Genomic DNA, 25,773 nt, shown 5'->3' with positions numbered 1-25,773 from the left:
CAAAAACCACATGTAAAGTTTTCAGATTAACATTACATGCCATATATATAAGCACAAGTATTCATGTTGTCAAACAAAAATGAGACAATACATAGCAAAAGTACTTTGCCAGATTCTCCAGCCATACTGAAATATTTAAAATTGTTTAATTAAAAAATAACACAAAAAAGGGTGAAAACTGCATCTTTAATTTGCCTTTTAAACTTTGACTTCTGGTGTGGAAGACAGTAACTTCCACTTTGCCATCTGTCGGATAAACTGGTATATCACCACTTCTAATCAATATACCAAGAAAAGAAAAGTTGTTTTTAATAGTTAAGAATGTGGCCTTTAGAAGTATTAAATAATAATAATAATAATAATAATGGAGATTTTTAGCTGAAATCTCCTTAACAAATTTTCAATTTTTTTTTAACAAAATGGAATATTTTCTAAAAAAAAAAAAAAAAAAAACGAAGGAGAAGCAAATTTCTTTTTTTCATTCAAAAATATATGTCTCTTCAGACATGTTATTTTAAGCTCATATTTGTGCCAAAATTGTTACAATTTATATTTTAATCTTTTCAAAATTTAATTCAAAGTAACAGCATAATTAAAGTTTTTAATTGATATTTAATATTTATTAAAAATAATTAATTAGTAATATTTTTTTCATTTTTTAGAGAATCTCTTCAGCTAGTTTGCAGTATTTGTGTAAATACAGGAACTCACAGAAGAGATGAGCATACTATGTATAGTCATCAGCAAGGTGTGTGTTTAAATAAAAGCTGCCATTTGGCATAAACAAATATTAATTATATACTGTACGAAGATTTGTATATATATTTTTAAAGTAATAAATGGGGATTTATTTTTAGGCTTAAAACAATACCTTCATGGAGCTTCTATAAGTGATATGCAGTTGACATGGACTGGATGTACATTAATTGCTATTGACTCTCTTTCACAATTATTTTTGTATCGTTTATCTCCCATTACTGATCCTGGTAAGAAAAAGATAAAAGTTGTTCCTTATTTTTACATTTTTGGCTGTGGAACTTTTCATGCCATATATCAGAAGCATATAAACTTTCATGCTATATATCACTTGCATTTAAAGATAGCGGTAGTAATGAATTTTCTGATACAAATCTGGAGGATTATATGCACCTACATGTGATAAATGTATGTTATATGTTTAAGATAACAATTTTAAATACCTTTTAAGTTTTATACTTGCAGTGACCGTACAAGAATTGCTTTGTAAATATAATCTAAATTATAAAGAAACTAGAGCTTACTTCGAACCCTTAGAGTATTTTGGCTAGATATTCCTTTAATTTCTTATTAATTGAGCATTTTTTATCTGCTGTAGAATTTTATATAGTAATGAGATTCATTTTGTTTGCTTAATGTATCAACTTGTATCAGGGGTGATTGTGATCCAGTATAGCCAGAATTCTGGATTTTTTACTTTCTCAAATCTATAATTTCCTGATTTGGAAAATGTAGACTTAACAATTCTGTAAAATTGTTTTTACAGAATCTTTTCACGTCTTTTTAAAATTTTGTTTTAAAACAAACATGTCATTCAATAATTATATGAATGTAACACTATATAAAATTCAGTAAGAGATCAAATGTGACATCATTGACATTGATTCGCGTCATGGACGCCAATAGTGATGGACGTGCGAGCTCTGAGCTCCGCAATGGAAATATGGAAACCCAGAATACGGCGCCGCCAGCAGGCAATCTCTCTAATTCTCAATCTCTACAAGTGCTCACGGACATGGACACTCATTCAACTCCTCCAGCTTCTCCTTCGGCTCTTGAACTATCCAAAAGCGCTCTTCAAATCTACGCACTAAAGACCAGGCATACCGACCTATTATTTGATATTCAACGTCTTCAGCGATCGGATACTCCAAACAAAGATTTGATGATGAAGCAACTTCAGGATGAGGGTGAGAAGATTTTATTTTCTTTACATACACTCTGCACCAAACTAAATATTAATCTTTTCACATTACCCGCAACTGAGGAAGAATTCATTAGAGAATTCCAAAAATCTACCATAACATCTGACCCTGAAGCCAAAAATCCTAAACCTAACTCACCCTCATCCTCTGATCTACCCAAAGAAAATTCTAAAGCTGATAATAAAAAGAGAACCAGACCAGTCGACAGTGACGGCTTTGCAGTCCCCCCCCAAACACTTGATTGCAAAGAAATTACTCAACACCAATGATAAATCCAACAACATTCCAATCACAAATTCCTACACAAACATTCAAAACGTTAAAGAAAATACAGATAATATAGCACAGCAGCCGGCAGAAAATACAACACCAAAAATTCAAACACCTCCACCTATTTTCATTAAACCGCGTGCTGATTGGTTCTTTTTACTGAATCAGTTACGCAGACATGCACCGACTGTCCAATCCAAACAAGACATAGAATTTCTACGCCTCAACACCACTGACGAATCTGATTACAGGACAGTCGTTAGATTTCTTACTGAAAACAACATTCAATTCAAATCACATACACTAAAATCGGACAGACCGCTCAAAGTGGTCATTAGGGGATTACCCTCCAACACACCCATCAACATTGTGCAGACTGCGGTGGAAGTGCTTGGCTACAAAATCCATAAGATCTCGCAACTTAAAAAATTCAAAACCAAGATGCCCATGCCTTTATTCTACCTGCAAATCCATAATAGCCTAAAAGTCTCTGATGTCTACTCTGTCACTGAACTCCTTGGAACAGAAGTGGCTATGGAACATTTCAAAGGCCAGAAAGGACCCTTGCAATGCTGGCGTTGCCAGGGATTCTTCCACTCTTCTGAAGTATGCACACTACCTCAACGTTGTGTAAGATGCGCTGGTCCGCATCAAGCTAAAGACTGCACCAAGCCCTTCGAAGAGCCGAATAAATGTGCCAACTGTTCCGAGAGCCATGCAGCCAACTGGAGATCCTGCCCGAGGTTTGCAGGATCAAAGAATCGACAGCCACCAAAACCAAGCACCAAGCCCAGTCAGACCGTTGACAACGCTAACAAATTTAATCTACAACAAAACACATTCCCAACACTGCCGGCTGCACACATTCCCAGTGCAAATAATACTCGCCCTGGAGTTTCATACTCCGCTGCCCTTACGGGTATGCAACAGGCAGCACCACAAACTATTCCAAATTTATCGGTCCCCTTAGGAGCAAATTCGACACTAAATTGTACCGAAATTCTTTTGGCTATTGTCCAAATTTCTAATCAGCCTGGTATTGACCAGAGCAAATTACTTCTGGCATTCAAAAACGCCTTACCGCAGCTCAGAGTGGCTCCATCTGGTGCTGACGCGGCCTACTACATCTTTGAGAGTTATATTACTCTCCAATTCTCTGATTCCCACATTCATTAAAATTCAATACTTTGAAAAAGTTGAAAATCTTAAACTATGCACCTGGAATGCAAATGGCATTCTTTCCAAATTCCATGAGTTTAGAGACTATGTAGAAGAGAAGGATTTTGATATCATTTTTGTCCAAGAGACCAAACTCCAGCCAGGGAGAGTTCCCAAGCTTGTAGATTATGCACTATATAAAAATGACAGACAAGCTTCAAGTACACATGATGTTTATCATGGTGGCACTTGTATATACATAAAAAACTCTATCCCGCATCGTAGAATTCACACACCAAATATGAGCAAACTTGAAGCAACAATTATCGAAATTTTTATTCAAAATTCACCATCCCTAGTTATGATCTCTGCCTATCTCCCACCAGGTGGTAATTTTCTTGTGGTAGATTTTAATACACTGCTCAATTTTTCAAATAATCTTATCATAGCTGGTGATTTAAATTGTCACCATCAGTATTGGCGTTGTCATAGATCCAACCCTGCTGGTCGTGGCCTTCTAAAATGGGCTCAGTGCGCCCAAATTAAAATTATTGCGCCGGATTCCCCCACCAGATATGGTTCACGGGGTGCCCCATCATTTATTGATTTAGCACTCTTTCGAAACATCCCTTTTGGATATCACGTGACTGTTGAAAATTGTTTATCTTCAGATCACAACCCCGTAATCATAGACCTTAACTGTACTATTTTTAATCAAAATTCTCCGGCACTCGTCTCTACAAACTGGGACAATTTTTGTTTTAAACTTAAAAATAAAAATTTACCCTCCCTCAAAATTAAATCCAGCCATGATATTGACTCGGCAGTTGATCACTTAACGGCCATTCTAACAGATACTTATAAGGAAGTATCAAAACCCACCCTTAGACCCAATTTTCGTAAATTACCTCAAGAAATTAAACTCAAAATTAAAGAAAAGAATAAAGTACGGAGACTTTGGCAAAGAAACAGGAATCCTGGATTAAAAATTCAACTCCGTACTCTCCAAAATGAGATCAAGGCATCATGTGACCAGTTCTTCCAATCACAGTACACGAATTACATTCAGTCCCTAACGACCAATGATAACAGTCTTTGGCGCGCATCAGCCCGCCTACGCAAACACAAATCTAACATTCCGTCCTTAGCTACGGACGCAGTGGTGGCTCACACAGACGCTGAGAAATCCGAATTAGGACAGAACCCCCTGAAGAACAACTAGTAGCCCACTGTCAGGAAAGACTTCTTAAACTACAGGAGACAACAGATATCAATGTACAATGGGTCAAGAGGCAATACAACATCACAGGAAATGAACATGCAGACAGACTAGCAAAGGAAGGATGCCCTATGCCTTAACCAACAATTGCGGATTCTCTTCAAACTCAATTCACACCGCATAATGAAGGAATTTTTGCGAACAGCGCAAATTCTTTCCCACAAGATGTTGAATGCTTCCTCTCCTCACCCTTCGCGAGAGAAATACAATATACATCCATGAGTGAGGTAAATGATTACATTACCAAGCTCAAACCCAAAAAAGCCCCTGGTATGGACTCTATTTCTAATCGTATGATTAAAAATTTACCCACCAATTATCTATTTTTCTTAGTAATGCTTATAAATTTCATGATTCAGCATTGCTATTTTCCTCAAAGCTGGAAACAAGCACTTATCGTGCCTATTCCAAAACCAGGCCAAAGCCATTCTAATCCTCAAAATTATAGACCTATCAGCCTCCTATCTTCGTTATCAAAGATATACGAATTTGTGTTACTTAAACGCCTGAATGATTTTCTCCGAAATCACAACGTTCTGATTGATGAACAATTTGGATTTCGAGCAAAACACTGCACTACGCACCAGCTGCTGAGGACAGTGGAGTTCATTCACGAAGGGTTTCGTAACAAAATGCTTACTGGCGCTTTATTTCTTGACATAGCCAAAGCATTTGATAGGACTTGGCATATAGGAATTATTATCAAGCTCATACGACTTGACGTTTCGGCCCATTTAATTCATATAATTAATTCGTACCTTACTAATAGATCTTTTTCTGTACGAGTTAATTCTTCCATTTCGACACCCCGTCCTATACTAAGCGGCGTCCCCCAAGGGTCACTTTTAGGCCCAATTTTGTTCAACATTTTTATAAATGACATACCAAAATCACCTAGTATCACTCTTGCACTTTATGCAGATGATACGGCCATCCTTGCCCAACACAAACGCCTTGAAAACTTGGTCCAAACAATTCAGAGTTACCTCTCTAGCCTTGAGTACTGGCTCATCACTTGGAAAATAAAAATTAATGTTGCTAAATGTGCTGCTATGATCTTCAAACGTAGCCCCCTCCCGTACCCTTCCATTAACATTAAATTCTTTGATGACTATGTTCCCTGGTCAAACTCTTACAAGTACCTAGGAGTTGTACTTGATTCAAAATTACTCTGGCGCCTTCACATTGAAAATGTTCTCAACAAAGCGAAAGGTGCTAGAGCCCAACTTTACCCCTTTTTAGCTCGAAAGAGCCATCTGTCAATTAAAAACAAAATTCTTCTCTATACATCAATTATAAGACCTGTCTTTATGTATGCATGTACAATCTGGGGTACTGCTGCAAAAACTCATGTGAAAAAACTTCAATCTTTTCGAAGTAAAACCTTACGTATGGCCCTAAATGCAGCCTGGTACGTCCGTACAGATGTGATTCATTCGGACCTTAACATTAAACCTGTGGATTATCTTATCAAAAAACATAGTCAAAATTTATTCCTTAAAATTGAACAGATTGATAACCAAGCACTTCAACAGATGCCAGCATACGATCCTGCTATTCGCAGCTCACAGAAGAGACCGAGAGCCGTGATTGGCCGAGAGTTCGGCATCTAAAAGGGCAAGACACGCCCTCTCAACATCAGTTCCAGCCCCCGCGCCATGAAGGAAGGACGTCTCTTCAGCGAGCTGCCATATAATTGCTTATTTCCATCTTTTCTACTGCAATCAAGATCTTCAAGCAAAGTTATCAATCTGTTTACTTAAGAATCACATCTCCCGCAGATTTTAAATCTGCCTAAGAATATTTTCATCGCGATCCCATTAATTATTTGCACTCTCCAACACAAGCCACATGCCAATGAGCCTATTAATTGTAAACTCTTTCCTATCCGCTTTTTGCTTTAGTGTTTGTACTGTGTATAAAAAATTTTAAAAAACCAAAAAGAATATAAAATATAAAATACAAAAAAATTTTAAAAACCTAAAAACTTATAAAAAAATTATGATACTTAAGTTTTTATATTCTCATCTCTATCCCTAAACTTTCTCGAGCCTGTGGCTCCCTCTATTGAGCATCAAGTAAATCACTTATGCTAAATTTTTCCAATTTCTGCTCGCTTTTAGTAACTCTGATGTGGAGGTAAATGGTTTTGAACCATAGGCACTCCGAAATTTTTAAATCATTGGCATTGAGATCAAATGTCTTATTTGAAAGAACTAAGTTTGTCTTGCACAAAAAAGTTATTTTTCTTGTGCATCTTATGCAGAAAACTCTGATGTAAATTTGGGGGCTGAATGATTCAGACTAAAATACTATTCATTATTGACAAGACTGGTTAAATTTGTTTTACCTTGCTTCTGTTTACCTATTGTTGAATGTTCATTTAATTATACTGCACAAGCTGAAATTTATTTATTGTTATTACATAAAATCCCAAGTGAAACTTTTGTATCAGAAAATCCCTTTGATGATGACTGCTAAAAGTTTTAGGAATAATTATTGCATAACTGGACAGCTTACCAAAATTCTTTATATTCCATGTACCATTCTCTTCATATTAGCAAATACTCATCTGTTTACTTCAATAGCAGTTAATATGCATACTTCAGACTATAATCTTAATACAAGAAGGCTTAAAAGAAAGGCATTATCTACATCAAAATTATTTGCTTATCGTACTAAACTTACGATTTAGAATTATTAGCCCAAAAAAAAAAAAAAAAAAAAAAAATACTGAAGCATCCCTTCCCAGAATTTAACTCCCCTTCCTTCCAAAAGTGAGCTAAACTTTCTAGTTTTTTTTTTTTTTTTTTTTTTTTTTTTTTTTTTTTTTAAAGAAGTACTTTTCTTTCTAGCAGTTCCTCATCTTGAAAAACCTATTAATATGCATATGCATACTTCAAGTTCTGATTTAATATTTAAAGACTTAAATCAAAAGCCATAGTCTACATCAAAATGTCTTGCTAATCATACTGAATATCTAAATAATCATAATTTTCCTGATGTCCCACAAAGAAAAAGTTTTGAGTTTACAAACGAAAAATGAAATGTGTTTTGTTGATTGGTATTTCATTTTTAATGTGATCTAATCCATTCTGTATCCACATAATGGTAGAACATGTGAATGCTTCTTGTTTGTACTGAAAGTGCTCCACATTATATGAGCAATGTCACAATGTTACCATTTAAAATATTTCTGTAAACCATGTAGAACTCATGATTTTCTCCTGTCCAGATGCAGAATATGAAGCTCAGTCATCTATGCTAATCCCATGTGCAAGGGAATTCACAAGCTGTACAATGCCAATTCATCTCCAACAACACATTAGCAACTTGCACTTTTTCACATACTCTAGGATAAAGGCATGCCTGTCACATTTTTGCAACTTCATTAAAAGATATTACTCATTTTGCTATAGTTCTGTAAGGAATGAAAGTTATCCTCAAGCTAGTCTCTTGAAGATGTTGGTGATACTGTCATCTGTATGGCTTTTGATGCATTCAGTATTCATCCAATTCTTTTTCAAAATAACATCATAGTTGCCATTACTTTAGAGTACAAGGCACTGTTCTTTTCTATAAATTTGCGAGCATTTTCTATAAAATTGCGAGATTGATTAAGGTAGGAAGGGAGAAATCCAAGTGTTCTGAGTTAAACATATTGTTACGTTTTCTTTTTTTTTCTGTCACCAGTTGTTGCATTACTTTCTTCCTTCCTGTTTGTACGGGGTTCGTGTGGAATTGGAGTGAATAACAACGACAGCACTTGTTGGAATATCAAAACCACTTTATTTACCAATATTAATCGGGAAGGCTGCAAAACACTTTTACAGTCGTCGAAGATCTACAATAAACATGCTGGAACAATCAGCGACACAGCCTTCACGCTGTCAGGTAATAATGGTGGAGACAGCTCCACTGCAAAGTACCAGAGTACAGCTGCCGGCTGTGCTCGGTCGTTCTCGGAACTGAACGTACTCTCGAGACTCTCCACGCTACAACTCGCGATGCACTCGACGACACACAGAGCACAGCTCCCATCTCTTCGGTAGAGTCGTTCCCGGAGCTCAACACATTCTCTTGACGAGTAACCGCGATACACTAAGAGTCTCCTTTAGTGCACTCGACGACCCAATTGGCACTCACTACCCGGCTGTCACCTCGATCGACTCCGCATGGACTGACTAACTTGAGACTACCTATCTCGCACTCGACGAGGCACTCACACTGATTGCGGACCAGCAGGGTTTATATAGCTTTCAGCTTATGTTCAACAACATTCTGGGCTAAACCGGTAAGAATTCATTCCAGAAGGTTCTCCATCCGTCCATGGCATATCACCAATTTTGTCGCTAAATGTTGCCAAATGCGCAATTTCTCGCCAAATGTGGCAACCCTGCCTTCCTTGCTATTTTACGACAACCCTAAAACTGCTTTGCGGGGAAGCCATCTTACAGCGCCTGTACATTTCGTAACAATATATTTAGTATAAATGGCATCATCTGGTTTTGTTGTCTCTACAGCAGTATTGCCACTATTAAAATTTCAACATTCTTTTATTTCAGATCTGTTTATCGTTATGATAGTTTTTACAACTTAGAAATGTTATTTTAAGAGTGGAAGGGTACTTCCTTTTCTTTTACCAAAATGGACTTTCTTTCAAATAAAAATGAGATATTTTGTAATAAATTACTTGCAGATACCCTTTTTTTCTTTTTTTTTTGGGGGGGGGCACTATTTTATTCTTTTTAAATTGTATATACAGAGTCATATAATCTTCAAAAACATTAATATGTTTATAGACTTTCAAATTATGCTATGAAATTCTGATGCACAAGGAGTTGATGAAGTACGTTGACTTATTAAAATATAATATAATATATACGACCAAGAAATATATATTTTTTATAATAGCTATGAATAGGATAGGAATTAATAATAATAATTCTCATTTAAGAGAAAAGTGTATCATAGGAAATAATTATTAATAGTTTGAGATAATTACGAAATGGTGTTGGAATTGAAATTTGTGTTTATGTTAGTTTCTTATTTGTTGAAGATTCATGTTATGTCATTTATTTTCATCTGTTAAGGTACAAAATGTTTTTCTTTTGGGAAATGATTTGGTTGTTTATTTAAAAACATACAGATAAAGCCTTTACATGTGCCTTCTCTTACTCTACTAATCAGTTGCAGAAAAATTTCACTTCTGAATTTCTTATTTATTTGTTACTTTTTTATTCCAAAGAAATATGTAAATGTGGTTACAGAAACTTAGGATTATAAAAAGATAACTGGAATGCTAATAAAAAAATAGTGCATTGATTTCTGCAAACTTAAACAATAGATATTTTTATTAAGGAGTGCAACAAGTGGAATGTTACATATCATTGCTGATGATACCAAATATTGATTTGATTTTAGTGGCAGTTTAGTGCAATATTTATTCCTTTGAGCCATTTAAAACATCCACATCCAATTACATAGTAAAAGAAACTTCTAAAATTAGAGCATAAGAAATTGCATCAAAAGTAATTCACACCAGTGACTAGATACAAGCCATTATTGCTAAATTTCATCATTTGTTCACGTAAAAATTACACTTAAGCTCCCACAAGTTATCAGAAATCCATTTGGGGATTTCAACTCATCCTACTTTTCCTCATAACTTCTCAATATTTGTGTTGTTTACATTTATAGAAAAACTCTGATTATAACCCTGCAACTGGATTAAAGCTTTGGCATAATAAGTAAATAAAAATAGTTATAGAATAAAACTTTCACTATCATACTCTAGAAAATAAGCTCTTTTATGCAGAATGAAAGTAATTACTTTATTTTTAAGGTAAATATCCTTAACATCTTGAAGAATATGTTATTCTTTTTACTGTGTAAATTTCATACCTTTGGTAATTTAAAGAATGTGGTCACTTGTGAGAAATATTTTTTATATACTTCATCGAGAGGTGATTCAATGAAAAAAAATTGCTTTTTTGAATCTTGAATAATTATTTTCTTTAATAAATAGGTGCAAAAATCTCCGTATAGCATGCATTTGTAATGAAATAATATCATAGCAAATTTTTTCTTGCCATTTGCTGTTTTGGAAACTTCATTCTGAATATTTTATATATATATATAATTAATTTCTGGAAATTTACTGTGTGTTTTCTTATATGAGCCAAAAAGACTTTTAGCAGTTTTTTTGCTACTGAAATTTAGGAGTCAGCTTATACACTTTTCGAAATGATTTTTAAATAATTCAGTCAAAAAATATTATAGGTAAATAATTTTTAAAAAATACTTTAGATTTATATAATTTTAATATATATATTGCTGAGATTTCTCAATGCTTAGAGTTTTCCAGCAATTCTTAAAAATCTACAAGTAAATGCGAGTGAATGTCATCCTCGTCCATTTCATCATAAGCATTATTATCATTTGCCTTATAGATAATATATCTGCTGATATCATCCATTCTAGTCATTTTATTCTAAGGCTATTTTCAGAAGCTTCTTAAGAGAAATATCTGTTAGCTTAAAATGTGATTATTTATGTAATTGCAGCCCCAGATGACTTCATTTCCCAGCGTCATTCGTTGACTTTTTTGATAAGATGAGCTTGAATGGAATCTTACACAAGCTGTGATGATTTATTAAAAATAATTCCATCCTCTTTTTCCATGCTTTGACTGGAATTTCAAAATGTCATACCATTTTTCAAATCTTTGACATGGGCATGTAATAAAATACCATTTGAGAAATTTAGAATTGTAGGCAAGGTGTTCCGCTAAAAAATTATAGCAGAGGTAAGAGAAATCAAAATGTAATGGAGGGTTGGCTATATTCCCAATTTGCAATATTTCAGAATTATGTTATTTCAAAGTTCACTAATGAATTTTTTTAACGATTTTTTTTAAACTCTTTTGGCAAATTGTAGGCACAGATTATATCAGTTTCATAAAGCAATTGCATCATCCAACAGAAACAACAAAATCCATTGATTTTAGTGCTAAGAATTAAAGGGTTTCGGTTATATTTAGCTCTGGATTCGGATGGTTTTGCACATTCTATTTAATCCTTTCTTCTATAAAGTATACAGCAAAGTTATACTGTTTTACCTTAAGACTAAGAATACACAGTCTTTTTCTACTCAAAGCATATTTTACCATACAGTAGAAATGAAGAATTATATTTTACTCATAAAAGTGTAAATGAGGAGAAAATTTCTTTTATGTTTCTTTGAAAATCATTACTACAAACAGGAACTAAAGTAAAGTTCACTGTGTTATTCTTAAAGCTTCAAATGGTGTGCATGCCTAAAAGCTGGGAGAACTGAAAAACAGAAATTAGCACCAAAAGTGTATTTTTTGACTGAATAAGGACGTGATAAGATCTGTGTAAAGCAGCTAGTTATTCATATTTTTGGCAAAATGTAGCTGGATTTGTAGGGTGATTTTAAGTTCAACTTATTTGTAAATTTTGAATTTTTGCTGAAATTTTACAGCAAAATCTTACTTTTGAACTTATATTGGGATTTTATAAAGGTATATATATATATATATGTAACATATGTATACCTCTGAGCTTATGTTGGGAAAAACATTGTGATTCTTAAATTAGTTGTTCTATCTCAGAAGTTCTTTCAGATTTAGCCAAATTTGAATACAAAAATCAAATCATAAAATGTTGGTGGTGTACTAATGTTAGAAAGTCACTGTAGCAAATAAGATAACATTTTAATAACTAAAATATATAATGAGCAAAAACGTTAATATTGTAGAAATCTTGTCTAAACCTGAAATATTGTTTTTAAACAGAATTTTGAATAGCTAAAATATAAATTTTGATTTCTATTTTATGACATAATTGATTATATTACATAAAGAATAACGTATATTCTTAAGAATTTTTACAAATTAATGTTAAGGTAGTTTTAACATAAAATTTTTAAATAACCTTAATGAGACATTCATCAACTTTCATTCTGTAATTTTATTAGAAATGCTTTAATCAATTCTCAAGTTTTTATCTTCTGTTAAGTTTTTTAACTCATATATTTTGTCATTTTGAATGTGTATGTGAATATGTATATGTTATTTGTGTGTATACATGTGTAGCAGTAAATTTTTATCTTTAGGTGGTCCTATGAGTGCTTCATATGCGATAACCGTATTGGAGTACTGCTTAATGACCGGAACTGATTGGTGGGATGTTGTCCTAAGTTTAAGGCCTGGTAATTCTTTTATTATTATTATTTTGTTTATGCATTTTGTCTTATAAAAATTTTATATTTCATTGGCAAGAAAGTAATCTTGATTTGCATTAATAGATAGTATTGTATTCATTTTTTTATTCTTCTGCTAATTTTATATATATATATATATATATATATATATATATATATTTTTAAGATTTATCATCTGACACTTTTAGGCTGTTATAGGAAAAAATTCCATGTATTTTTGTTTACAAATGTTGATTTACTGTCGATTTTAACAATGGGGTAAAAAATAAACATTTCTGATATATTTTACTTTTTTGTTTTCATAAAGACCAGAAAGCAGCTGAGGCTCACAAAGAGATATGTGTAGTTTGTGATATTGATTGCTTAATAGAATACATGTGTCAGAATGGTTTAAGAAATTTTCTTGAAAAGATTTTTCACTTGAAGATCACCAATGTTCTGGCTGACTTTCTGAAACTGATGATGACAAAATTAAAGCCTCAATTGAATCAAATCGTTATGCAAATGTGCGAGAGATTGCAAAAAAGTCAAATGTATTACACATGACAACTGAAAATTACATAAGATGTAAGATGTCTTGTACTAGTTAAGATGCTCGATATTTGGGTTCCGCATGAATTGAAAGAAATTCATAAACAAATCATTATTTGTGAATATATTTCAATGGTAATGCAATTTAAACTTTTTGAGACAAATTGTCACTGGTGATAAGAAATGGATTGTCTGCATTAACATTACTAAAAAAATACCATTGTCGATTCTTGATGAATCAGCATATATCACATCAAAAGCTAAATTGCATCAGAAAAAGATCATGCTGTCAATTTGGTGGGGTTACAGAGGTGTTGTATATTTTGACATGCTTTTAAGCAACCAACCAATGAATTCAGATGTTTACTGCCAACAACTTATGAAACTGGAGGAAGCAATCAAGGAAAAAAGGTCAGAACTAGGCAAAATGCAAAGTAATTATGTTCCAACACAACAACACAAAGTCTCATGCACCTTTTTGAGTTTTTTGGTAATAAAAACCAGAAAATCTATGAGCACGGAATCATGAAGTTGACAGAAAGATGGCAAAAGGTTATCAAATAGAATGAAAGATATTTGACTGATTAAAGTTCATTTTTTTGTACAGAAAAATTGAGTCTATTTCATACTAAAAAACCGAAAATACAGTCTTGCCAACCTGCTATTTTAGTTACGTTAGTTATTGAAGTACGAAGTAAATTATTCAATACATATAATTTTAAAGAAACATGTTTTAAAAAATCTTCATATTCTTTTATTTAAAAAAATTATTTGTTTTTGCATGAATTTCATAATTAATTATTTCTGATATTGATACTGTTATTAGATTTAAATTAATTTACAAATATGATGGTGTCGCATCCATTATTGTTTTCAATTGTATATCACTGAAGTTTATTTTTAATTTTAAATACAAGAATAATTTCTTTCTTAATTTTGAAGTTATTTCTATACACATTCTGATTTTTTCCCCTCATTTAGGTTTAATTGAAAGCATATGTGAGAAGCTTTCTGAATCATTTAATCGTCAACCAGCTGCATCTCAGCAAGGATGGATTTGTCGATTTCTTGCCCTTAAAGGATTTTTATATAGGTATTTTGTGAGATCGAGAATGTTTTAATTGGTGTTTTCAGTTTTGATTTTTGTAAGCGTTTATGTATGTTATATGCGTCTTAAATATAAAACAGCTTTGAATATCAGTTTCAACAAAATCGCTGTAGTGGAAGAGACTAATTTCTTCTGACCAGTTTTTTTTCCAATCCTTTTTTTTTTCGGGGGGGGGGGGTTATGTGCATTTGTTTGTAGAAGGAGCTTGCCAACTTGTTTATATTGTGTAAAAATTAAAAATATGTATTTTATAACCTTTTTTGTTAATAACTATTTTGTATTTGTAAAGTAAAAAAATACTTTGATTTTATTAGGAAATGGTTTAAATATGATACTTGTGTTAAGGGAAATTTTAATTAAATGCCTGTTTACTTTATTGCTGTCTTAATAACTGTTTAATTTCTTTAAATGTGTTGAGAATTGTGTAAAGCAAATACCCAATACACTTTTCCATTTGCTATTCTTGAGCATATATTTCATTTTTTAGGTGTCTAAGCAATGGACTTGCAAAAGCAGGTGATTGTCATGCACTTGTTATGTTAAATGCTGTTGCAGCAGCCATGAAAGGCCTTTTACGACCTAGAGATTTATCTAGTCAAGATAAAGGACCAGCAGAAAACCTGACTGGTATGCACATGTGACATTTATTAATTGCATTAATTTATGATTAGTATCTGAACACATATGTTGTTTTGTCTGACATTATCATTATATAGTGTGCAGGTTATTTAATACATAAAAGTTTTATTTGATTGTATGAGGTACAAATAAATGAACTTTATTTATTTATTTTTTTTAACATAGATTAGCAAAATTAAGTACATCAGTAAGAAAGTATTTCAAAATGCTATTGAACCTTCTGTAATATGATCACCTGCATTTCCAGATGATTATATTCTGTAGAGGACTATCATTTTGAAAAGACTATCAGTGATGCTCAGTGTTGTTATTTAATTTTGTTCACAGAAATACTGGTAACTTTTAGAAGTGGTTGGCATAATAAGTTTTATTCCATCCTAACATATTTCATTTCTGATTTTAATGCTTAAAAATTAACTTTTATTTCTCTTCTTGAAATTGTAGTTATAACAGTAATATTTTTTTTTTTTTTTTTTTTTTTTTTTTTTTTTTATGTTTCGGAAATAACAAATATTCTTTTAGCATAACACAAATATATGCTGCTTTCTGAAGTAAAAAAGTGCATCATGAATACAAAAATAATTTATATTTTAAACATGTGTAAAAATTAATGATATATAGAAATAATAAATTTGCTGTTTATGGAGGGTTACAGATAGACTTGCATATTATAATCTAGCATATCAAAGATGTGGTTTTATTGATGAAATAATATAATATAATGACACTTTACATAATTAGAATTTTTTCTTTATTTATAACATTTATATACATATATGTACATATACAATGCTTGCAATACTGTGTTTTAAAGCGTAGAGGAAGAAATCTACTTTTATCAGCTTGTGGCTGTAGACAGGGCTGAGTGGAAAGATATTCTGATGCATTTAATGCAATTGAGCTTGAAATATCACAATCTTTATTTTTACACATATCAAATCATCCTTTTGCAGATGAGATATTTTTCAATCATAATTGAATGCAATAATTTCCATGTACACGGGTTTTACAGTATGGCATTATTTTAGATGAGCAAGCCCAGCAGCAAAGCGTCTTGCCAAAAGGGAAGCTTAAGCAAAAGTTGACACCACAGTTCAAAAGGGAGGGAGCCAAAGGTTTCAGAGTTAGAAAAGTTTTGGTTTACAATTATTTTGATTGTACAAGAGGTATCTGCATTAAGTGTTATGTAACATGGAAAGATATCAAATTTGGGAGAACAGATGATAGCATAAATTCTAGAATCATTGATTTTAAGGTCGCAACAATGATTTTTAAAGCAGCTATCTTATTTTGGTTTATCTTACACACACATATATATATATATAGATATATTGTTTTTTTGCTTTGATGTATGCTTGATCTCCTTAATGAAAAGTTCAGTAGTAGGAGAAACTTATTTGTTTGTTTTTAGTCTGATATGTTATACTCATTGAAGTTGCTGCGAGAAAAACTGTTTTAAAAGCAAAATCAAACTAAGAACTTTCATTTTGTAATTTTATAAATAATTTAAAAATTTGTTTTTCTGAAAATATTTATAAATAAATATTGGATTTTTCGAGTTTATTCTCTGTAACGGACATTTTTACAAATTAAAAGAGAACAAGACACAATTTAGTTCTTTTTTAATAATTTTAAGTTCATAAAATTACAATCATGCTTGTATCTGTCGATTCCATGTGCACTTTTACATGGAAAGATTTACATGGAAGAAAAAAAAAAAATTCTGCTTAATAACCTAAATGCCTATGTAAAAATTTATGAGATATTTTTCTGTAATGGGCTGTTTTTGTGTTATCTGATTTTATGATCTCTATCTGATTCAAAGAAGGTCAGGTCTGTTACTATAAAAATACTGCTATGTCAGGTATGTGAGATCAACATTGTACTGAGCTATTGGGTTTAGCATTTCAGTTTTAACCTTTTATATTTGTGGGTCATCTTTCTCGTGCACTGTTATGTCAGATGTGATAGATGTGGCATAGTGTATTAAATATGAGAGACATAGGCAACTAATACTGTGTTTAGGCCACATCTACTACTTATGACCAACATGATTTTCTCCCCAGTATCACGATTTTTTTTTTTCTTTTAAGTGGATGTCATAATATCAACTGACAACTTTTTGATACTATAGCCATTTGTTTGTATGGCAGTATATGTGTTAAAATGATTAATACTTGTGTATAAACTGAAATCTGCCAGTATGTCATCAACAAAATTGTCAAGGAAGTATTTTTTTATCATTAGCAAATCAGTAGAACCCTTTTTTTGATTTCCATCAAGTATTGTTTGACAATCGTGTTCAAAGTCATATCAGATAATTATTCTCTGCAGTTTGTCTCTGCTTTCGTATGAAGTCTGGTATTTAAGAAGGCAAATGACTTCACTTTAACCACTTCTCAGTTTCTTATTCTAAAACTTCAGTGATTCTTGTTAACATTACATTTTATTACAGATTTTTCATCATGTACACTTTTTTGTTTAAGAAGTGAAACATTTGCAATTCTTTTGCAAAATATCATATGTTTGTAAATAATAAATTGCTTCTGCTTTATTTCTCAGTCAATCTAGTAAATGCATTATGTGAAATAAAATAAAAAGTAGCACAAGATGAACAAAATGATATTCTGAATACTTTCCACAGAGAAAGGGTTATAAAAAATGTTGTAGTGCAGATTATGTACTTACTTTAATTGGTATAAGAATGATGTTGAATTAAAAAAAAACAAAGACATACCTATCTTTTCTAAGCCCTCCTCAGAAAGCTGGAGAATACAGAGAAACAGAGGAAAATAAATAAATAAATAAAAATCTCTCATGTTTCTGAAATAATTTTGAACAGTTTCTAGGGTTGTTAAATGCTCAGGTAGTTTTTTTTGGTAATGTATCAGAAAATGCTAGTTAGTACATTAATACCAAATAATTTTCCTTTCTCCCATGTAAAGATTTTTTTTTCACTTTTTGCAAATAAAATTATAAATTTTTTTCATGAATTGGACTTCATGCTTGTGAATTATTTTAAATCCTCCCTTCTTTTTAGCTATATTAACTAGTAAAGGCACAGAGACAATTATGCATATGGATAAGGTATTATTGCTTCTGGAACATAAAGAATTTACTGTGGAGCCTCCTATTTTGCAGTCTCTGCAACATCTTACTCAGTGGGTCGCTGATTGTGCTATTTATTTACTAGCATCTTTGCCTCATCAGGCACAGAATCACATGCGATTTCCTGGGGTAAGTTATTTTCAGATGCATTTTAGAGCCACATTGTAGTTTCTACCTTTTGATTTATATCTTTTTATTTCAGAAGTATGTCATATTTTAAGAAAAAAGAGTGTATTTTTGTTGGTAGTATATAATTTAATTGAATATATTTGCTATGCTATTGTTAAAACAAACTATTGATTTTAAGTATTATTTAACCACTTAACGGCTTTGCCCGAGCACCGTTCCGGTGCAACAAAAGGGGACTTCCCTGATTTACCTGTACACCACTCGGACAGTATTTTTCCTACACCAATTCACTGATTTTTCCCAGCTTTTTCGCTGTAGCATTTCTAATAAATGTCTCTAGTACTCTAGAAGAGACTGGATCAAACCAGTTCAAGGACAAGTTTTATTACTGCTTTTTGTTTAGGCTTTTAGGCTCGAAAAGGAAGGATAGTGGAAAACATGTCAGAGAAGAAACCAGATATTTTTTTTTCCGCTTGTGATATTGGATTCTGCTTATCTCCACGTTTTATAATATATCATACATACCAAAACTGAATTTTGAAATGAATTAAAAATTAATATATAATGAAATAGAAAGTATTTAAAAAAATTTTCCCCCATCTCCTGTAAAGTAATTTTGCAGTTCTACACCTTTATCAGAAAAATACCTTATTATTGCCTTGTTTAAATAAAATGCTTTATTTTTGCTGTAATTAAAACTTTTCCTAAACGAAAAAATGCAATACTTGAAACAGTCTCGACTGCTGATTTGAACTCAAAATTCTGTATAAAAAATATGCTTATTTTTGGTCACAATATGGCAAAAAAATTAAACTCGTAAGTGGTTAACAATTCTTACATCTGAGTAACTTTTATTTATGATTTGTTGTAGGAAATGTTAATTATATCAATGATTGTTATGACATTTATTTTATATTTAAAATAGGCAGCGAGTTTTCAGTGCTATTGTGATTAAAAAAAATTAAATCACTGTGTTCCTTTTATATAATTTGAAGAAGGAAATATGACTAGGGTAATGCAGTAGTATCTTTGATTCTTTTAAATATGAGGTAGTATTCAAAAGTTCCTGGATTGAGTCTATAACATAAAAATATTATGAATTAAATTGCAGAAACACATCCTCCTTCAAAATAAGATCTTTATGCAACAACACACTTTTGCCAGTGCCTGTAAAGTTCTCTTCGAAGCATGTCTGGAATCTAGTTTTGCCATGTTCTTAAATTCAGCCTGCGATGCACATTTAACTTCATATGAAGATTGAAATCCATGACCCTGCAAGCATCTTGTCAGTTCAGGAAATAGGAAGAAATTGCAGGGTGCGAGATCATGTAAGTAAGGAGGACGAGGCAAAACAGTTGTTTTCGTTTTTGCAAGAAAGTCATTGACGAGTAGGGATCGGTGAGCAGGAGCATTGTCATGCAACAGCACCCATGACTGCTCAGCCCACATTTTTGGTCTCTTCTTCCGGATCGACTCATGTAAATGATGCAAGATTTTGGAGTAGAGTTCTTGTTCACAGTGCGCCCTTCAGGGATAAATTCCAGATGCTCAGTGCCCTGGATATCGAAGAATACCTCTAGCATGAGTTTTCCTTTAGAACGATCTTGGCGGAATTACTGCTTCCGTGAAGATTATGGTGATTTCCACATTGCCGATGCTCTCTTGTTTTGCGGGTTGTACGAAAAGCACCATTTCTTGTCTCCAGTAACAATTGTGTTAAGTAGGAAAGGATCTTTGTCAACAGCCGAGATTAAGTCTCCTTCAAATTCTCTTTTGGTCAACGTTTAACATGCAGGGAACAATGTGTTGACACACCCTATGAATGCTAAGATCTGTAGTCACTATCCGCTGACATGTGTCCTCTGATATCTCAACCAATTCTGCTATTTAGCAAATTGTTTGCTGCCTGTACCGCCACAGACACCTTTTTGATGTCTTCATGGGTGCATGAAGTCACGGGACAGCCACAGCGTTTGTCATCTTTGGCACTTACCTTGCCTTCTCTGAAACAACAGTGCCACTCAAAAGCTTGCATTCTCGATAACATTTTACTTCCGTAAACATGCTTCAACATTTTGAAAGTCTCTGTAGCACTCTTTCCCAAGCAAATACAAAATTTGATATTGATTCTCTGCTCAGATACCATTTCTTTCTATCACCAGTTACTGAATGTGCCTGCCTACAAAAAATGCTGTTACTGTGAGCTTTTGACAATTTGATTTGGGGCAAACCACTTTTAGAAAAGGGGGAGAACGTAGTAACACAAAAACGTTTTCATAGTCGCACTACTGCGAAAAATTTTTACGTTATAGACTGAATCCGGGAACTTTTGAATCCTACTACATATTAAAAGTTTTTCAGCTATTAGAAAATAAAATTAGTTTAATTTCACATATTACAGAAAACTTTTAATTTGAAAATGGTTATTAAGTTTATATTTTGAGCAGATGATTTTTGGCATCATCAGTACACTAATATTACAGCTTGTAGTGACATGTATTGCTATGAGTATATTGTATGTAGCGTATTCGGAAACTAAGTACCGTTTCATTCTAGCACTGTCGCAGCGCTGTGATAGGCGTCCCGCATATGCGCACTAGTCTTTCTTGTTCACTGTCGCTTTCTTGTCGCCATTTTGGTTCCTCTATGTTGTGTTTTCAGTTTGCTGTGCACATTCAAAATGTTTAAGACAATTAGTTCTCCCGCTGACTGTGAGATTCGTGCAGTGATTAAATTTTTGAACGCAAGGAGTGTTAAACCGGCCGAAATTTATCGTCAAGTGACAGAAGTTTACGGTTAATATGCGATAAGCGATGGATGGTGAGAAAATGGGTAAGAATGTTTAATGCAGGTCGAACAAATGTCCACGCCGAGGCTCGGAGTGGTCGGCCTTTTGTTGTCACCGATGATTTGGTAAGGAAAGTTGATGAAGCAATTCATGAGAACAGACACTTCACAATGACAACTCTTTCAGAGGCATTTCCAGAAATTTCACGTACTGTTTTGTTCGAAATTGTGTCTGACCGCTTGAATTATCGCAAACTGTGTTCCCGATGGGTTCCAAAAATGGTCACTGATGTTCACAAAACAAAGCGACTTGGTAGTGCCCTGACATTTCTCACGCGGTACAGTGATGAGGAAGAAAACTTTTTAAAGCAAATTGTGACAGGTGATGAAACTTGGGTGTGTCATTTCACAGCAGAATCAAAACAACAATCGATGGAGTGGAGACACTCTCATTCTCCGAAAAAACAAAAGTTCAAAGTGACAACGTCATCACAAAAAATCATGTGCACTGTCTTCTGGGATAGGAAAGGCGTTTTGCTTACTGAATTTCTTCCCAGAGGTGAAACCATTAATGCGGCATGATATTGTGAGACTTTAACAAAACTAAGGCGTGCCATTCAAAACAAATGAAGAGGAATGCTTAGTAAAGGAATTGTGTTGCTCCATGACAATGCTTGGCCCCATACTGCTGGTGTCACTCAATTGTTAATTAAACAATTTCATTGGAGCAGTTCGATCACCCGCCGTACAGCCCGGACTTGGCGCCGTCCGACTATCACACTTGTTCCTGCACATGAAGCGCGAGCTTGGTGGCAAGCGCTTTGGATCTGACGATGACACGAAAAATGCTGTGGAGTTGTGGTTATGGAAACTGGCGGAAGTTTCTTTGATGATGGTATACAAAACCTGGTCACCCGCTATGACAAGTGTTTGATCATTGGCGGAAACTATGTTGAAAAATAGTTTAAGACATGTATTTTCATGTAAAAATAAAATTGGCTTCGAAAAAATTGTTTTACTATTTTGTTTTTCAAAACGGTACTTAGTTTCCGAATATGCCTCTTATATGTGAAGTGTTATTCAAGTGCTAAGTGCAAGAGAGCTCTAGTTATTCTTATTTTCAAGATATCTAGAATTGCAGGCTGATTGAAAAGTTTATAACTGATTCTCTTATTCAGAATCAAATGACTGTATGTGCTACATATATATACTAATAGGAAATTTCAGAGAAGCACTGATGTAGGAACATTATGGCGTAAAAACATAGAAATGCTGATTGCGAAGATACTTAGAACATAGACGTAAAGAATAAGAAACTTGGCAGTCCAGGTGGTTGTAATTCTATTTTTATTTCCAGTTGACATTTGTGACCACTATTCACTTGGCACTCTAATCGTGCCTATTTCCAGAACATTTACATTTTTCATACTTTTGTGATAAGAAGGGAGTCCAGCAAAATTACGAACAAGCAGTGTACAAACAGAAGTACATAGTTATGCAGTATGGAAGCACACGAAGAAGAAAGTTTTGGTTTGAGTTAGAAAAGTTTCAGTTCCCAAGTATTATGTCATCAAAGTTACGCATGGCATAGATTAATCTGGAAATAACGCAGTCCAGAAATATTGTTATTTTTTGAACGAAAACGGGAATTAAAGGGTTATTATTAATTTATTATTTGAAAGGTAGTTATTTTATATTTTACATATAACAATGTAATAAAAGGAAATTTCGGTGATGCATTGATGTAGGAGCACTATGATGTAGAAGCATAGAAATCCTGATTGCGAAGATACTTGATACTTAGAACGTAGAAGTCGTAAAGGGTAGGAAATTTGGCAATTGAGGCGGTTTTAATTCCATTCTTATTTACAGTTGACATTTGTGGCCACAATTCACTTGGTATTTTAATTGTGCCTATTTCCAGAGCATTTATATTTTTGATACTTTTGCGATAGGAAGGCAGGACAGCGAAGTTACGAGCAAGCATCACACAGACAGAAGTTAAAGTACATAGTTATCCAATATGGAGGCACACGAAGAAGGAAGGTTTCGGTTTGAGTTAGAAAAGTTTCAGTTCCCAATTACTATGCCATCAGTGTTACGCAAGCTTTGTGGCATAGATTAATATAGAAATGATGCAGTCTAGAAATATTATTATTTTTAGAATGAAAACAGGAGTTAAAGGGCTATTATTAATTTATTATTTGAAAGATAGATATTTTACATTTTATATATTCCCTCTCTTCACGAAGAAAAATAACTGGGTGAGAAAAATCTTTTTTAGAGAGAAAATGCTAAAGCATTAAAGCAGTAGCAAATGAATGCAAATCATAAAATTTTGACCAACACAATTAATAATTATAAAGTATAAATTTTTAAAGTCCTATTAAATTCTTGAATGTTTCAGTCCCAAGGTCTTTTTGTTTGAAAGTTTACTTAATCATAATTCTTCAGGGAAGGTTCTTGTTATTGCAGAGAATCACAAATAAAAACTTTTAGATAATCATTACTTATAATTAAATGTATCATGCATAAATATTTATTATACTAATTTCCATATTGATAAATTATATTTTAGCATCGTAAATATAATAAGACTAACATTTGCAGAAATTATGGTTTCACTGTTATTATCTTTCATTTACAGTTCCTGATTTTATCAAACTGAAAGGCCTCTCAGTACTTCTAAACAAACATTTCCATCAGTAGGGCTATCCTCTTGAGTTAACCAGTGTGTTTCTTCTGCACTAGTGGTTCAGGGATGCTAAGGCAGTTACGTGGAAAGGCCTCCATTTCTTGCATAAGGTAACTGGCCTTTGTGAACTGCACTAATACATTCCATAATAAAAAAAAGTATAATCATAAAATGAGAGTCTTCAAGATTATCTTATATGAGGGTGCCTAGAGGAACGACTATACAGAATAATAACAGGCCTCTGTTTCACAACCAGTACTTCCTCAACATACTCTATACTTAACATACAATCCCCCATAAATTTTAACATGAATTTACCATAATTTCATATTTCTTATCTGTATTAACTTCATTTATTTTGTATATTCACTTCATTCTAAAAATATTTATAAAAGTCTTAAAATTAATTCAAACATTTAAAAAAATTACTCATAAATATCATTAAGGACATTACAGTTTAATAATCTTCCTTGAAAGAAAATTTAATTCTTTGCTTATTTAATTAAAAAAGTTATTTAAACTTGACCTTAAGTCTTAATTTTTCATTTTCATAAAACAAAGAAGAAATAGTATTACTAATTAATTTAATTATTTTAAAGTAATGAAAATTTTAATTAGTAGAAACATACTATATTAGTAGAAAATATCAAATAAAAAGCAAACCATTAAATGAAAATTTCAGAATACTTGCATTTTTATCTTTTGTATTATATGCTATGTTTTATCTTAAAACAATAAAATTAAATTGAATTTTAGCTAAATTTTTTTCATACAAAATTTAAAATCCATTGAACCAGCATAAGTTTTGCTTCAGTGAAAAACAGTAAGTTAATACACTTTGACTGAAAGAAAGTCATTTGGATAAACATAAGACCGTATATTAAAATGCAGGAATCAGAAATGGATTAAAAGATTTTTGGCAGTTAAACATGTGCAAAGTAAATGACACTTGATGACCTCAGTTAATTTTCAATGCAGAACGGAAGTTCCTCACATATAGCAGTTTAAAACACTGTTTTTATAAGCACAGACTGATGAATGGAATATCATTTTGTTGCTGGTTGAAATATATTCCCATTGAGCTTAAAGCACTTAAATTCTTGATGATCACACAGTCTGATTTTTTCCCCCCACCCGTTTTATAGGCATTGGCAGAACATGAACAAGCAGTTTGATTATAAATGCGGCACAAACTTGTATTAAAATTTTCAGTGAAACAGGGCATACCTCATGATTCACTTAACTTATCCCGTGATTCACTGTAGATTTCTGGATAAGTAGAACTGATCAAATAAATTTTCCATTGGAGTGTTAAAACACAGGTACACATCCTGATTGATTAATATTGCTATAGAAGGAAATTTCAGAAAAGCCATGATGTAGGAATACTATGACGTAGAAGCGTAGAAATGCTGATTATGAAGATATTTGATACTTAAAACATAGAATTAGTGAATACTAAAAAACTTGGCGATCGAGGCGGTTTTAATTCCATTTTTATTTCCAGTTGTTTGTTTGAAAGTAGGAACGGGTGAATTTTTTCCGCTTATGCACAGTTTAAAAAGCAAAAGGAAAATAGGTTGCTATAAATGAAGAAGTTCGCCAAGTGAATTTGTGTCAAAATACCTATATTAGAACAATGCTATATATAAATCTAATATTTATTCTAAGTTGTGCTTTCAAGACATGAAAAAAGCAATTTGAATTCGTCAGTCGACTCAGAACGGGAGATATAGAACTGTCCCTTTTTTTTTTTTTGCACTGTGTATATTTATTTAAATTTTTATTATTTTTAATGTTTTATAAATTAAACAAATAAATATAGAAAATGCTGGTAAGTACCAAAATTTGAATAAAAGTT

General features: G+C 32.7%; 1 protein-coding gene across 2 annotated transcripts in view; it reads left to right on the top strand.

Annotated features, from left to right (window-relative positions):
- Positions 1 to 25,773, top strand: part of MED16 (mediator complex subunit 16) — a 78,334-nt gene that overhangs the window by 32,558 nt on the left and 20,003 nt on the right. Inside the window, exons 12-18 of one of the 2 annotated variants that reach the window (XM_085827716.1) lie at positions 663 to 748; positions 858 to 986; positions 12,808 to 12,903; positions 14,428 to 14,539; positions 15,042 to 15,181; positions 18,234 to 18,430; positions 23,865 to 24,013. In XM_085827716.1, the coding sequence (XP_085683842.1) occupies positions 663 to 748; positions 858 to 986; positions 12,808 to 12,903; positions 14,428 to 14,539; positions 15,042 to 15,181; positions 18,234 to 18,430; positions 23,865 to 23,885 (781 nt within the window). In that variant the 3' untranslated portion in view covers positions 23,886 to 24,013. Of the gene's footprint in view, positions 1 to 662; positions 749 to 857; positions 987 to 12,807; positions 12,904 to 14,427; positions 14,540 to 15,041; positions 15,182 to 18,233; positions 18,431 to 23,864; positions 24,014 to 25,773 lie in introns of those variants that run through there. The other variant, XM_035354057.2, reaches the window with a different exon arrangement.

Source organism: Stegodyphus dumicola, chromosome 12 (genome assembly GCF_044657685.1).
Source record: "Stegodyphus dumicola isolate Sdum_Otavi_A_Nest chromosome 12, ASM4465768v1".
Taxonomy (NCBI): Eukaryota; Metazoa; Arthropoda; class Arachnida; order Araneae; family Eresidae; genus Stegodyphus; species Stegodyphus dumicola.
Note: the sequence above shows the minus strand (reverse complement) of the source record. Positions and strands in the feature narration are given on the sequence as shown.